The following is a 13,581-nucleotide window of genomic DNA, read 5'->3' on the forward strand; positions in this document are numbered from 1 at the left end:
TTCGGATTATTATGATATTACCATCCACCTCCACCATCTTAAATAGCCCTTGGACTTATCTTCATATGAGCAAACCGAGTGCAATCACTGCAATGCGCTTAATTATAGTTGTTATATTATTTATTTTGTATGTGTGAGGATGTGTGTGAGTGATGAAAGTATCTCTGAGAGAGCTGTTTTAGATTTTGTGGTATTATTTTCAGTGCAGTGGCAATAAAGACATTCTATTATTATTATCGATAATATCTATATGTGTAAATAACATGTAGCATCTTGTGATGATTATGCAAAGTGAAAAGTAAGTTTAAATGGCAGGTTGTTTCCAGTATTAACCCTGAAAAAGAAATTTACCACCTGGGTTAAGTACTAACACTAAAGGAAATGTACACAGAAGAATAGTGATTCTTTACATTATTAACGTACATTTGAACTTTATTTCATAATGTCAACATAACAGGAAAAGACATACAAATAAATGACAGAGAATATATATATATTTTAAATTAAAGATTGACAAAAAATATACAGTGTGAACTTAGACAATACATATGTATACAAATAAAATAAGTTAATAAGCATAAAGAAAACCATACATATGTATTTATTAAATATTATTGAAATGGGAGCACACATCTACAGTCATTGCAGCCTTTTGGTTTTCAACTGACGATATTGTCTTTAGGTATAACTCAAACTATTTCAAGAAAACGGACATTTTCTTCCTAAATTTGGATTTGTAATTATGAAACGTCGCTAAAACTATAATAATGTTTAAAATACTGCATTTTGTGTTTTGTATTGCTCTTTAGGAAGACATAAACTACATTCAAGCAAGTGTTGAAAGTCACTGATGATATAATCCAGCATAAATTTACAAATGTTTTGTCGCTTGAAGATTAATTTAAAGGGCTCCTTTGCCACGTGACGTCATTTTAGCGCGACCCACACATATGTGTTAGCAAAATGGCGTCTTACTGTTTGACTGTCACTAGGCTGCGGGTAAGAAAGCGTTATTTGGCTTCTACACAGTGTTTCACGGTGCTGTCATGAACTGCACATGTGACAGTGCGTTTATGCTACTGTCTGGTGCAGCCTGCAAAGCTCACGGTTCACCGTAGGCGGGTAAATAAATGTAGCGCAGACTGCGCACGGAGCCGCTGCTCGTCAGGTCACTGCGTCCCCGTTTGACACCAGGCTGCGACGCGTTGTAACGTTTATAAAGCGAGTCTGTCCACAACCAACAAATAAACCACATTATTCCTAACAGCAGCATCTTATTCGGCCATAATTACTAATAAATAATGCCCTAAATGGACCCCAGCGTCCTGATGTCCACAAGGTGATTGCAAGGTTACAGAGTAGTTCACTCCAGCTGGAACTGATGTACAATAACAACACGTAGCAATTATTTGTGAAGTACCTGTGAAGCAAATAATGTCGACATCCTTTAATGTATGTTTCAAACCTGTAGTATATTGTAGTATTTCTACTAACAATTATTATCAGAGATGGGAGTTAGTCAGTCACATGAATCACAAGCAAGTCTCAAGTCTAAAAGCAAGTCCCAAGTAATTCTTGCAAATATCAAGCAAGTTACAAGTCAAGTCTTAACGAAGATGAAGATGATTTCCCAGTCATTTTGAACTGCTAGATTTTTATCTGTAACAGAAACACTGCATTACTCATACAATGTAAGGACTGCTCCGTGGTCCCATACAACTGAAGAGTTTATTAAACAGTTTATACAATGAACATCAATAAAATTAATATAAATAGATCTACATAGTAATGTAAAGAATACTGACATTAGACCTATGTTAAATGTTCTCCATGTTGCAAAAACAAAATGTAATGTTAACTCCTCAATATTTGAGAACATTTAAATATTCTATGTCTATAAGTCATTTTGAGTCATTCTACTCAAGTCTAAGTCAAGTCTGAAGTCGAGTTTCAAGTCCTTGTTTGCAACTTAAGTCAGACTCGAATCAAGTCACTTGACCTCTGATTATTATAATAATGGTGATGATGATGACAATATTTTGTGAGGTCAAAGGAGAGAAGATAAGAAAGATAAATGAAACAGCAGGTGGATACAATAAACAGCTTAACTGAAAACATGCAATTTATAAACAGTATATTGTTTATTAATATTAATATTAATCAATATTATTATTAATATTATATAATATTGATTAGCCTCAGTGAGGAACAGAAGCAGCTCCTTCTTGGGCTGGTTAGAGCCTCTATGATGCTGTTTTCAGACTCATTCAAGTGACACATATATAAAACGGTAAACCAAACTCTATCAAATTGAAACAAGACCTATTCATGCTAACTTAATGCCAAGACATTGGAGACTGACTACTGTTACTGTTGGCACGTTGGTCAGATGATAAGGACATGTTTACAGTGTGATGGTTTCACCACCAATTTATTGACACTGTGCGTGTACCCTTGTGCTCATACATAATTAACAGTGTAAGAGACGAGCTGTCGGATGGTCCGTCCAGCGAGTGAGACCTGCACTATGAGCTGTGTAAACTTTCACCCACTTGTCCTTTCCACTGGAAATCAACACTGAATGACGGATAATAAGCAAACTGAACTTTTTTTTTTAAGATTTCCCTACTACTGAATAACAGATGGGACCACCTATTGGTATCACCGGCTTTTATCTAGTCATGTAATGGCTTGAACAACAGATGTCATGAAAATGAAAATGTTTCAGAAGAATATCAGCATCCTGATGAAATTTTGATGAAATGTCTGTATATGCAATGTCTAGGGAAAGGCACAAAGTATTTTCACTGATGGAAATAAACATTTCAGAAGGCAAATGTTAAAGATCTAGTGTTTTGTCTTAGTAAGCCTCATCCTGTGTTCTGTAGAACATTTCAAATTTTTGTACTAATCTTGCAAAAGAAATCTTACCAGTCTTAGATATGCTAAGTGCTTATCTAGACTTTCTTTCAGCCTCATCTTTACTGTTAAGAGCATGATTAGGTTTAACTGTTTTGGTCCCTGATTATTTATCGTAATTTTCTATTTGTTTCTGCTCCATATTTATTATCTAAAGTAAAAATGTGTGAGTTAACCCTAAACTCTCTATATAAATGTTGCTTATGGTTATATTTGTCTGAATTTTATTTTCTCCTTGGTTTAGGTGGCCCTTGGAACCGGTGCGAGGAGATTTCATGTCTCAGCAGCCTTCAACGCCAAAGCCAAGGTGGCCATGAGCCGCTTTGAACCCGGCTCCAGCATTAACTATGAGAAGATGAACGAAAACATCAATATTGTTCGCACAAGGTCAGCAGCAGTTTCACAGTTACACATGCACCATGCACATTGACACATCCCTTATTCATTACACTTACAGGAATGGCTGGTGTTCCTTAAAGCAACACAGAAAATCTTGTGAAGTTTACCCTGTTGAGTAGCAGGCCCCAGTAGCTAACAACAAGATGATCATATGCTGTAATCCAGAAATAGGAGCACACGTTTGTCAAGTGGCTGTTGAAGTAGTTGTTCCAACTGGTACTTTCCTAACGCAATGTTAGATGGACTTTGTAAAATAAATCAAAAGTGATTTCTTGGTTGAGATTGAATCTCATGAGGTCTTTTATCAAAATGACACTTGTCTGTTTTGCCTTGTCTTCTTCCATATTAAAGTTAATCCACAAAGCTCACATGATCACTATATCCCTTGCTTACATCCTGGTCACATGACTTTGGTGGCGTAAGTCTTTTTTTACAGCCTGTGCTAAAAGGAATCCTTTATGTGATATTTAAAGTTTTAGAATCATATCAGATTTTACTTTTTCAATATCTGATCCAGTAATTTTGAACTGATGCTTACTCTGAATATCATATTGGCTTGTTTCCTTTTCAGTATTAAGGGAAAAAATGTTCCTCTGATTCTTCAAACACAGGACAATATTCATCAAATTATTGCAACAATCCACCTTACAGGCTCAATAGGCCTCTCACTCTGTCAGAGAAGATAGTGTACAGTCACCTGGATGATCCTGCACGGCAGGAGATTGATCGTGGCCGCACATATCTTCGCCTGCATCCAGACCGTGTGGCTATGCAGGATGCCACGGCTCAGATGGCGATGCTCCAGTTTATCAGCAGTGGTCTGGCCAAGGTGGCTGTTCCCTCCACCATCCACTGTGATCACCTGATTGAGGCTCAGATCGGGGGGGTTGAGGACCTGAAGAGGGCTAAGGTGAGGACTATTACTGTGTTTACTTTATATTTATTTATAACTATACTACACTCATTGGTTGCAATGTACCAACGTAAGGAGGTAAAAATGCTGTTTAGTTAATATCTGACAAGAACCGTGTTATTGAGCTTCTGTCAATGCCACTTGCCTCTGTTCTACTGTAATCAGTTACTTCCTCCAATTATTCAAGGAGAGCCTTGAATAATGTAAACATCAGGTAACTTATTAAATCCAAGATGAATATTGACATACTGTTTTCTGTACTGAAGAAAGCCATTGTGCCTCTTGTGTAAAACTGCCTGTCCTGACTACTATGAAGCTGATTTCAGGTTAAAGTTATGGGTCATTTATTTTACAGCCAATCAGACAAATTAAGTCACATTTGATACCTGCAGCATTAGATGCCAACACTAATCATGTGTGCTTACAGAATGTGTGTGATTGTAATTTCATAATATCCAATGAATGTGTTGGCAAATGCAGTTACAGATAGATTCTCCTTTGACTCCAATGAACTTCTGCCACTATTTTTGAGTGGTGTTTATATGATGCTGTTTTACATTGTAACCTGACAGTTTTGAAGGGACACAGTGTAGGATTTCAGCGTTCAGATAACGTCGCAAAGATTATTTTGATGGTACATCATCCTACAACAGGGTGAATGGCACCTCTGTCAAAGCCTGAGCATGTCTGCATCGGCTGCATTTGCACTATGTAACGTTTGGTTTCGGGTCCTTGCCACCAAAGGGCTACAACATTGTACTTTACTGCAGACCCTCCATATTCAAGTGATGCATTTTGCATACAAGCAATATATATACCATATATAAGCCAACACAAAATAAAGTACTATTTTTCTTTGTCGTTATTTCCGGGGTTAGATTTGGTTTCTGGTTTCTTGAAAAATAAAACAATGTAGTCGTCCGTGTTTTACCACTTTATCCTCAAAATGAGGGTTGCGGTGGGCGCTGGTGCCAGTCCCAGCTGAGATGGGGCAAAAGATGGGGTACACCCTAAACAGGTCTCCAGTCCATCAGAGGGCCACATGGAGACAAACAACCATTCACTCTCACACCTACAGTCAATTTAGATTGTCCAATTTGCCGAATCCCCAAATCTGCATGTTTTTGGACTGTGGGAGGAAACCGAAGAACCTGGAGAAACCGTATTTAGTTTGAATAAAAGGATGTAAAATCCAAGTTTTTTCTTTATTAATACACAGAAATAACCTTGACAGAGTCTCTGACACCTCCCTAATTACTTTAACTCAGGAGGTGAACCACGAGGTTTACAACTTCCTCGCAACAGCTGCAGCCAAATATGGAGTTGGCTTCTGGAAACCAGGCTCAGGCATCATCCATCAGGTAAAGTGCACTGATTTATGTTGTTTTTTCTTTTGTACACTGGCTCAGAGCTACACCAGTTCCTTCTTAAAAGGATTTGGGGCAGGACAGTTGACGTACAGAAATGGTGTTGCTTCTTTACAGATGTTCAAACATTTTTTAAATTTACATGGGGAAATGAAATATCCTCGTTTTTTGGCCAGATTATCCTGGAGAATTATGCTTATCCTGGAGCGATGCTGATTGGCACAGACTCCCACACTCCCAATGGCGGTGGTCTGGGTGCCATCTGTATTGGAGTGGGTGGAGCTGATGCCGTGGATGTCATGGCTGGAATCCCATGGGAGCTCAAGTGTCCCAAAGTGAGTTTTTGGCATAATTTCATGACTTCTAAATATATATGAATCTAATTAACGTTAAAAGCATCTTTTTTGTTTGTCTCCACAGACGTCTATTTGTTTTTGTTGTTATCTGTTAAAAACAATGTACTTTTCTCCACCAGGTGATTGGAGTGAGGCTGACAGGCACCCTGTCTGGCTGGACCTCTCCAAAGGACGTTATTCTAAAGGTGGCTGGCATCCTGACTGTGAAGGGTGGCACTGGGGCCATTGTAGAGTATCATGGGCCTGGAGTTGACTCCATCTCCTGCACTGGTAAGGATGAGATACTACTCATATTTGCCATGCTTTATCGTCTTTTTTCCTCGAAATGGGAACCTACTTTTAACTCCTCAGTGAAATGTTTATTGACAGAAGTAGGCTAATTTTCCCATAGTCCAAATCACTTCTTTTTGCAGGTAGCTCTACAATATATTGCTTCTTAGAGGTTGGCCTCATCCTGCAAACCAGAAGACAATATCCATTTTTATATGCAGTCTGTGGATAGACCTGACCTATGTTAGAACGTAAAAATCTAAGAATAAATCCATACATTTCTTGATAATAATAATATATTGCAGTAACAGTAAACAGTCAAATTTACACTACTTTGATCATCAGGAATGGCCACCATCTGTAACATGGGTGCTGAGATTGGAGCCACCACATCTGTTTTCCCATACAACCACCGTATGAAGACGTACTTGGAGAAAACCGGGCGTGGAGGTCAGTCACACTCTCTCTGTATGTTGAGTATTTGGTCGGTGTGTCTCACCTTCTCACCTCTAACTGTGTCTCCTTCTTCATGACCTCTCAGAGATTGCCTCTGTAGCTGATCAGTTCAAAGATGACTTGGTCCCAGATAAGGGCTGTGAATATGACCAGGTCATTGAGATTAATCTGAGTAAGGTGAGTTAAAACACTCTAGCACTAACACTTAATTTTCTATTTGGCCTGATTCAGTCTCGTTCAGTTTAGCTAAATGTCTGACTGACTGACTTTAGAAATATGACTCATGGGTTATAGTCTCAAGAAATGTATTATTCAATTTTGGTTTGATGAAAAAAAAAGAAGAAATGGGAATAATCAATGTTATTAATTTGCAATACTTGAAGAATAAAATCAGCCCCCAAGTATTGTGAGCCATTTAATCATGACAAAAGCACAACATCCCTGCCTTATTGGATTTCTGCTTCAAGATCTGTCATCGAATGCATTGAAGAATAATACATCCATTAACACTGTGGTCAAAAATGAATCATGCTTAACTGCTGAAAGAGTTAACTGCCTGTTTAGTGTAAATACCCTACATACTGATACTGAGTTATCTAAATGCTTGATATAAAGCTCACTACGTTATCACTATGTCACTAATATCAGTCAGGAAACTATAATTTATTTGTACGTATATGTACATTTCGTAGTGTTACAACTAAAATGTCAAGCGTTTTAAATAACAACCTTTCACTATTCATTCATCAGCTAATTGAATGAGTTGGCCACTGAGGCCGGACAGTAAAGTGGATATCTCTGAGGTGTTTGAAAGTGGGAACTTAAGCAGCCACTTCTCATTTATCCACTGACTTCTGGTTCTCAGCATCATGTGGTTGTAATGGCACACGTGGCAGCACCAAGGCTCATAGTGAAACTGCTTGTTTTCCTTCCTCCAACAGTTGAAGCCCCACATCAACGGACCATTCACTCCTGACCTGGCCCACCCTGTGTCTGAGATCGGAGCTGCAGCTCAGAGAAACGGCTGGCCACTGGAGGTTAAAGTTGGTCAGTGTCTGTGACACACCCATATTATCTTTCCACTTTACATATATTTAATGCTCTGTCCAATGAAATGTGATATGTATTGCCTTGTCTAAGCACCTGCTGTTTTATTGACCAGATCTGATCTGATCACATTACAGCTCTGTTATATAGCTGATGATTTTCCACAGTGACCTTTCCCAATGAGTGCAGAACACAGCATAATTCAAAGTCACTGACAAAATGAGTAGAGCATAATTAAGATAAGCAAATTATGTTTATACTTACAGACTTGCTCATCCTTTTTTCCTCGTCAACACTTTTTATTGTTTTATTATTATTATTATTATTATTATTATTATTACGTGACACACACACAGACTGTAGTTTCATACTAACACATAACATGTCTGTTGCAGGTCTGATTGGCAGCTGCACCAATTCAAGCTATGAGGACATGGGCAGAGCGGCGTCCTTAGCCAAGCAGGCTCTGGATAAAGGTCTGAAGTGTAAGGCCCAGTTCACGGTGACCCCTGGTTCTGAACAGATCCGTGCTACTATTGAGAGGGATGGATATGTGAGTCAGAAACTGATTATAGCAAGTGACTTATAGCAATTTGTCCTTGTCTGGTTTTTTTTTGTCTCTGAAAGAAATTATTTATAAAATGCATGTTGTTCCACCTCCAGGCCAAGATCCTGAACGATGTCGGTGGAATTGTTCTTGCCAATGCTTGTGGACCATGCATTGGACAGTGGGACAGGTACACAACTCATCTGTAAAGCCAAGTTTAGCCTCATTAGCAGCAAGACCATTGTTTGTTCTTTCACACAGGAATATTCTGAAAAATCTCCCATTTTGTTTTTCTCCAGGAAGGATGTGAAAATGGGAGAGAAGAATACTATTGTGACATCCTTCAACCGGAACTTCACTGCCAGGAATGATGCTAATCCTGCTACTCATGCTTTTGTCACCTCTCCTGAGGTAAGAAGGGTTGCATTTAGAACATCAAGCACAGCACAAGCTCAGAGGTTTATAACCTCAAGGGCACTAATACACTGAATAAAAGTAACTCACATACACAGCATAGTGGGCATGTAAAAGTGCAGTGATGTTTGGAAATCCTCAGTTCCTCCTGGTGCACACTTATCACTGTTTGTATTTCCCGTGCTTCACGTAGATTGTCACTGCCTTGGCTCTCGCTGGGACCCTCAACTTCAACCCCGAGACTGACTACCTAACTGCTCCTAATGGAGAGAAGTTCAAGCTGGAACCACCCACTGGTGACGAGCTCCCCTCCAGAGACTTCGACCCGGGCCAGGATACGTACCAGCACCCTCCAGCTGAGAGCAGCTCAGTCAAGGTCATTCTGTTTTGACTCTTAACAATCCATAACTGTAATAGAGATGATGAAGGCAGGCGTTAAAGTGAGGTGACCGTCCTAGAAGAGTTGAACAAGTTCTGTACTAAGCAATAAAAGCATGCAATTTTGTGTTCAACTACATTTGGTTTAATCGGGAATTTGACCTACCTATTTTAAATATACTTGTACCTGAACCTTTATGTCTCACCTTGATTTGATATTCAGGTGGATGTGAACCCCATGAGCAACCGTCTACAGCTTCTGGAGCCCTTTGATAAGTGGCATGGAAAAGACCTAGAGGACATGAGGGTCCTCATCAAGGTGAGCAGACGATGGACGCATGGTTGTGATTATGTGCAAGTACAGGAGAGCTAATAGCTGTAGAAGGAGAAGGAAAGATGCACCAGATCATACAAAAATATGTATATCCCCCTGTGCCTTAATGGTACAGTGTGTAACATTATTTGCAGAACTTAAATATACACCCATAATTGCTACATTTGTACTTTAGTCAAGGGCCTTTCTTAATGAAGGCTGCAATCTTGTGCCACCACTACACCACTGTCTTTTCTGCTGACCAACTAGACATGCTCGTCATGTTTTGATGCAGAAGCTTACAAAATATTTATTCACCCGCATAAAAGAAGAAACAGTCATTGGCAATTTTGAAAGAGTGTTTCCATCCTTTTTGTGATGAGAAGGCTACCATAGTTCTCGAACACTCTGAGGAATGTGCAGTGACAGTAAAGCTTTTCAAGAAAGGGAAGGGTGAGCAGAGGAGTCCTTTGTTTGTTGCATTTTGCAGTCTCACTGTGAGATGCTGCTCCTTTAGTACATGTCGTTGAACCACTAGGTTATATCGTCCTTTATGAGTGTTTTGAGTTAGTCCTATGATTACTGTCCCAACAACTGAAAATAATCCCCATCAAACATACTGCATTTTTTATTAATGTTTACAATAAAAATATTGGTCAATTTTAAATGAATGATTGAGGGTATTAAATTTTATATAATCATGATCAATGAAAGATTAATGTCCTTGGGGTGGAAGCTCAGACTACAGGGTGAGACAGGGTAGAGATAATAAAAACTTCATGCCTTCTTCTTTCCTCTTTCCTCTACTCATCCTCTCCCTCCTCTCTGATCCACCTGCTGCTGTAGGTGAAGGGAAAGTGCACCACTGACCACATTAGTGCTGCGGGCCCCTGGCTAAAATTTCGCGGTCATCTGGACAACATCTCTAACAATCTGCTAATTGGTGCTGTCAACATTGAGAACGATGCCGTCAACAAGATCAGGAATCAGCTGACAGGGGAGTACGGAGGCGTGCCAGATGTGGCCCGTCATTACAAGGTATTATAATATGCAGATTTTGTTGATAGTGTTTGTAATAGTGTCTGTTTTACAGTCGTGATTCAGTTGCTAACATAACTGTTAATATTGGGGTTGTTAAACGAAACAAAAACCCTTTTCTTTTTTTGTTTCTCAGCAATTTATTTGTCTCGGTCGCTGATAATAGATTCTATACAACAAAAATAAATGAGCCTTTATATGTCTAGTCTTTGCCCTGATCCTTGTGTAATCCAGGCTAATGGAGTAAACTGGGTGGTGGTTGGAGATGAGAACTATGGAGAAGGTTCCAGCAGAGAGCATGCTGCTCTGGAGCCACGGCACCTGGGAGGACGTGCCATTATCGTCAAGAGCTTTGCCAGAATCCATGGTATGTTTCAGTTGTTTAGTATTCTTTATAAGTAATACATGAAGCCATTTCTTAATAGTTGAAAATGGCTCGAGAACATGTTAATTTAGTCTGCCATGTTTACAACCAGTCAATAGAATGATATCTTCAACAAAGTTAATGATTACAGTCCATAATACCATTTTATTTGCATTTACTGAATGTAGGTAAATGTGTAGATAAGATGATTGTTTGTTTCTTACAAAAAAATGTTGCTCTTTGGGGGGAAAAAAGCAAATTCATTGTGAGAACAGCTGCTAATCTGTAGCACTCGGTCTCTTTGACCTTGTGTTTCTGTGCAACAGATTAACCCCTGTCAGACAGTTTCTGGTTATGGGAAATTGAGTATCTTGCTGTGTTCTCATATTTTTCTCCTCTTCCTCACAGAGACTAATCTGAAGAAACAAGGCCTGCTTCCGCTGACTTTTGTCGACCCCGACGACTACGAGAAAATTCTCCCCAATGACAAGATTTCAATCACTTACCTGAAATCGTTTGCCCCTGGCAAGGTGAGGAGTGTTCTGCACTGATGAAGTCTTAATCCAAAGGATGGCCCAGCTTCTCCTAACATTATATTAACATTATGTTAAAGAAAACCTGGATTGATTGACACATGATTCATGTTTGCCTGTGATGTCCCTTGTCCAGCCACTGACAGCAGTGATCAAGCACGCCGACGGCAGCCAGGAGTCCATCTCTCTAAACCACACCTTCAATGAGACACAGATTGAGTGGTTCAAGGCTGGCTCGGCCCTCAACAGGATGAAGGAACTGCAGTAGGTGGCGGCAAGGACGAAGTCAGGGCCTGTGTGGGCCAACGATGTTGGCAAAGAAGGGTAGTAATGCGCGCCTAGAAGAGAGGCTTCGCAAAGAGCAAGAGACAGTTTAAATGATAGAAGGTAACCAGGCTTGATTAGGGGACAGCTGCAGTCATGCTCAGGCTACATCCATACTACCGTTTCCATTTAAAAATTGTTTTATCTCTGTTTCAGAAGTAAGCACCTATTATACTATCCATCTACTGCTTTATCCTGCACATGAGGGTCACAGGGGTGCTTCAGAGTGTCCAATTAACCTCTGCATGTTTTTGGACTATGGGAGGACACCAGAGAACACACACACACACACGAGGAGAACATGCACACTCCCTTGTTCTGATCAGGTCATGAACCCAGGTCTTTTTGCTGCAAGGCAACAACGCTAACCACTACTCTGCTGTGTGACCCCTGTACCTACTCATATGCCAAAAACATACAAGTGTTAACGGGACGATGATTCCCTAATCTGTTGTTTGCTTAGTAATGACAAACATCAATGGTGATAGAACAAGGATTTCTATTATGAAACCAGAGGTGAGAAAAAAAACAATCAGGGAAGTGAATGTGGGTAACTGCATCATTGTTCCGTTTTTTGCCCATCTATATTCAAACGTAGTCCTGACGTTTTCAAACAAAAACTGAGTCAGCAGTGCTTTTAAACTTCTACATATTTGGGGCTATAAATCCCCAAGGTAGTGAGGACGACTGGTGTATCCGGAGCAAAATGTATGTGTTTTAAACAAAACCAGAGTAGTATGGATCTAGCATTAGTTAAAGCAAGAACTCCGCACACACGCGCGCACACACACCACACCACACACATACACACATAATGTCGCTGTAACGATAAAAAGCGCACACACAGAAACATACACATGAACTCATACATGCACAGACAGAGATACTGTGAAAGAAAACCCAGTTGATGGGTGGACTTACAGGAAAGCAGGTTAGCAGTGTGTGTCTCTAGATATATCGTTCATACAAGCAGCACTTTTTAAAAGTTAATTTCATACACTGTTCCATTCTCAGATGCCAATCATTCTGTTTGGTTTCTTGTTGCCCTCTTCAGAAACTATGGTGTTGGAAGTGCAAACATAAAAGTGGTGTACAAACTTAATTTATACAGATCACTAACCTAAAAAGAAGGCTAAACAGTACTAAGTTTCACACTTGAATCCAACCTTCATCAAACCTCCTCCTCCTCATCAAATATTATTCCAGCATTTCAGTAAGATGACTGAAATGTTGAATTTACATGAATACACTTGTGGTATTATCTACAGAGCTGTAATCTAATACAGTTATTGACTTGTGTCTCAGTGTCTCAGTCACTGTATAGTGGAGCTACACTGTTAAAAAAAACAATTACCTGCCTCTGCTACTGTTACCCCCATCTAGCTGTCACTAGGTTTTGGATCTGGATTATTCCCACTGCCTTTATTGCACTTGTGTTTGACACACATTCACTCATGCACTACCTGAGGTTTGGTTAAATAAGATATGGTTAGGTTTGTGTTCTTAGATGGTAAAGCTGTACAGGCAGTCATTTAAATTCTGGTGTATTAGCAACACGAAAGAAACCACACTTGCATCGATTCTAGTGAAACATCTCCTCTCTGGTGTTGTAGATCTTCAGTCTTGTCATTTCACTGACATTCACAGGTCAGTTGGTCATGCAGCTCAGGCGTTATGTGGATGGATATGTTGTTGCGGTTTCCTAGTGTTAAAGTCCCAGTTTATCAGTTCATCCTCACATCTGGAGCCACCAGTGTGTGAAATAGCTGTGTGGAGCTGCAACAGGAGATGTTTGTCTTGGAACTGAATGTATTTTTAAGGTTAAAGTTTGGTCCTGAAAGCATTCTCCTTACAAAACGTAAATGTGTGTGATTGACTGTACACTAGCACGTTGTCGTTTGTGGGTTAGTTTTTACATGTGCTTTCTCTGTTGTTTCTTTCCA

General features: G+C 39.6%; 1 protein-coding gene across 3 annotated transcripts; it reads left to right on the forward strand.

The window, feature by feature from the left end:
- Positions 1-943: 943 nt before the first annotated feature.
- Positions 944-12,913, forward strand: LOC131475332 (aconitate hydratase, mitochondrial). 3 transcript variants are annotated; one of them, XM_058653387.1, is made up of 18 exons: positions 944-999; positions 3,164-3,306; positions 3,970-4,228; positions 5,500-5,592; positions 5,775-5,933; positions 6,074-6,224; positions 6,570-6,674; positions 6,766-6,857; positions 7,622-7,727; positions 8,123-8,280; positions 8,391-8,464; positions 8,574-8,685; positions 8,882-9,064; positions 9,290-9,385; positions 10,226-10,417; positions 10,652-10,784; positions 11,190-11,311; positions 11,451-12,913. In XM_058653387.1, the coding sequence occupies exons 1-18, from the start codon at positions 964-966 to the stop codon at positions 11,580-11,582; spliced, it is 2,346 nt and encodes a 781-aa protein (XP_058509370.1). In that variant the 5' UTR covers positions 944-963; the 3' UTR covers positions 11,583-12,913. The 3 variants fall into 3 exon arrangements, with proteins under 3 accessions (XP_058509370.1, XP_058509371.1, XP_058509372.1); XM_058653388.1 differs by lacking the exon at positions 944-999 and having other exon boundaries at positions 3,172-3,306; positions 3,890-4,228; XM_058653389.1 differs by lacking the exon at positions 944-999 and having other exon boundaries at positions 3,185-3,306; positions 3,930-4,228.
- The last annotated feature ends 668 nt before the right edge of the window (positions 12,914-13,581 follow it).

This window comes from Solea solea, chromosome 16 (genome assembly GCF_958295425.1).
Source record: "Solea solea chromosome 16, fSolSol10.1, whole genome shotgun sequence".
NCBI lineage: Eukaryota > Metazoa > Chordata > Actinopteri > Pleuronectiformes > Soleidae > Solea > Solea solea.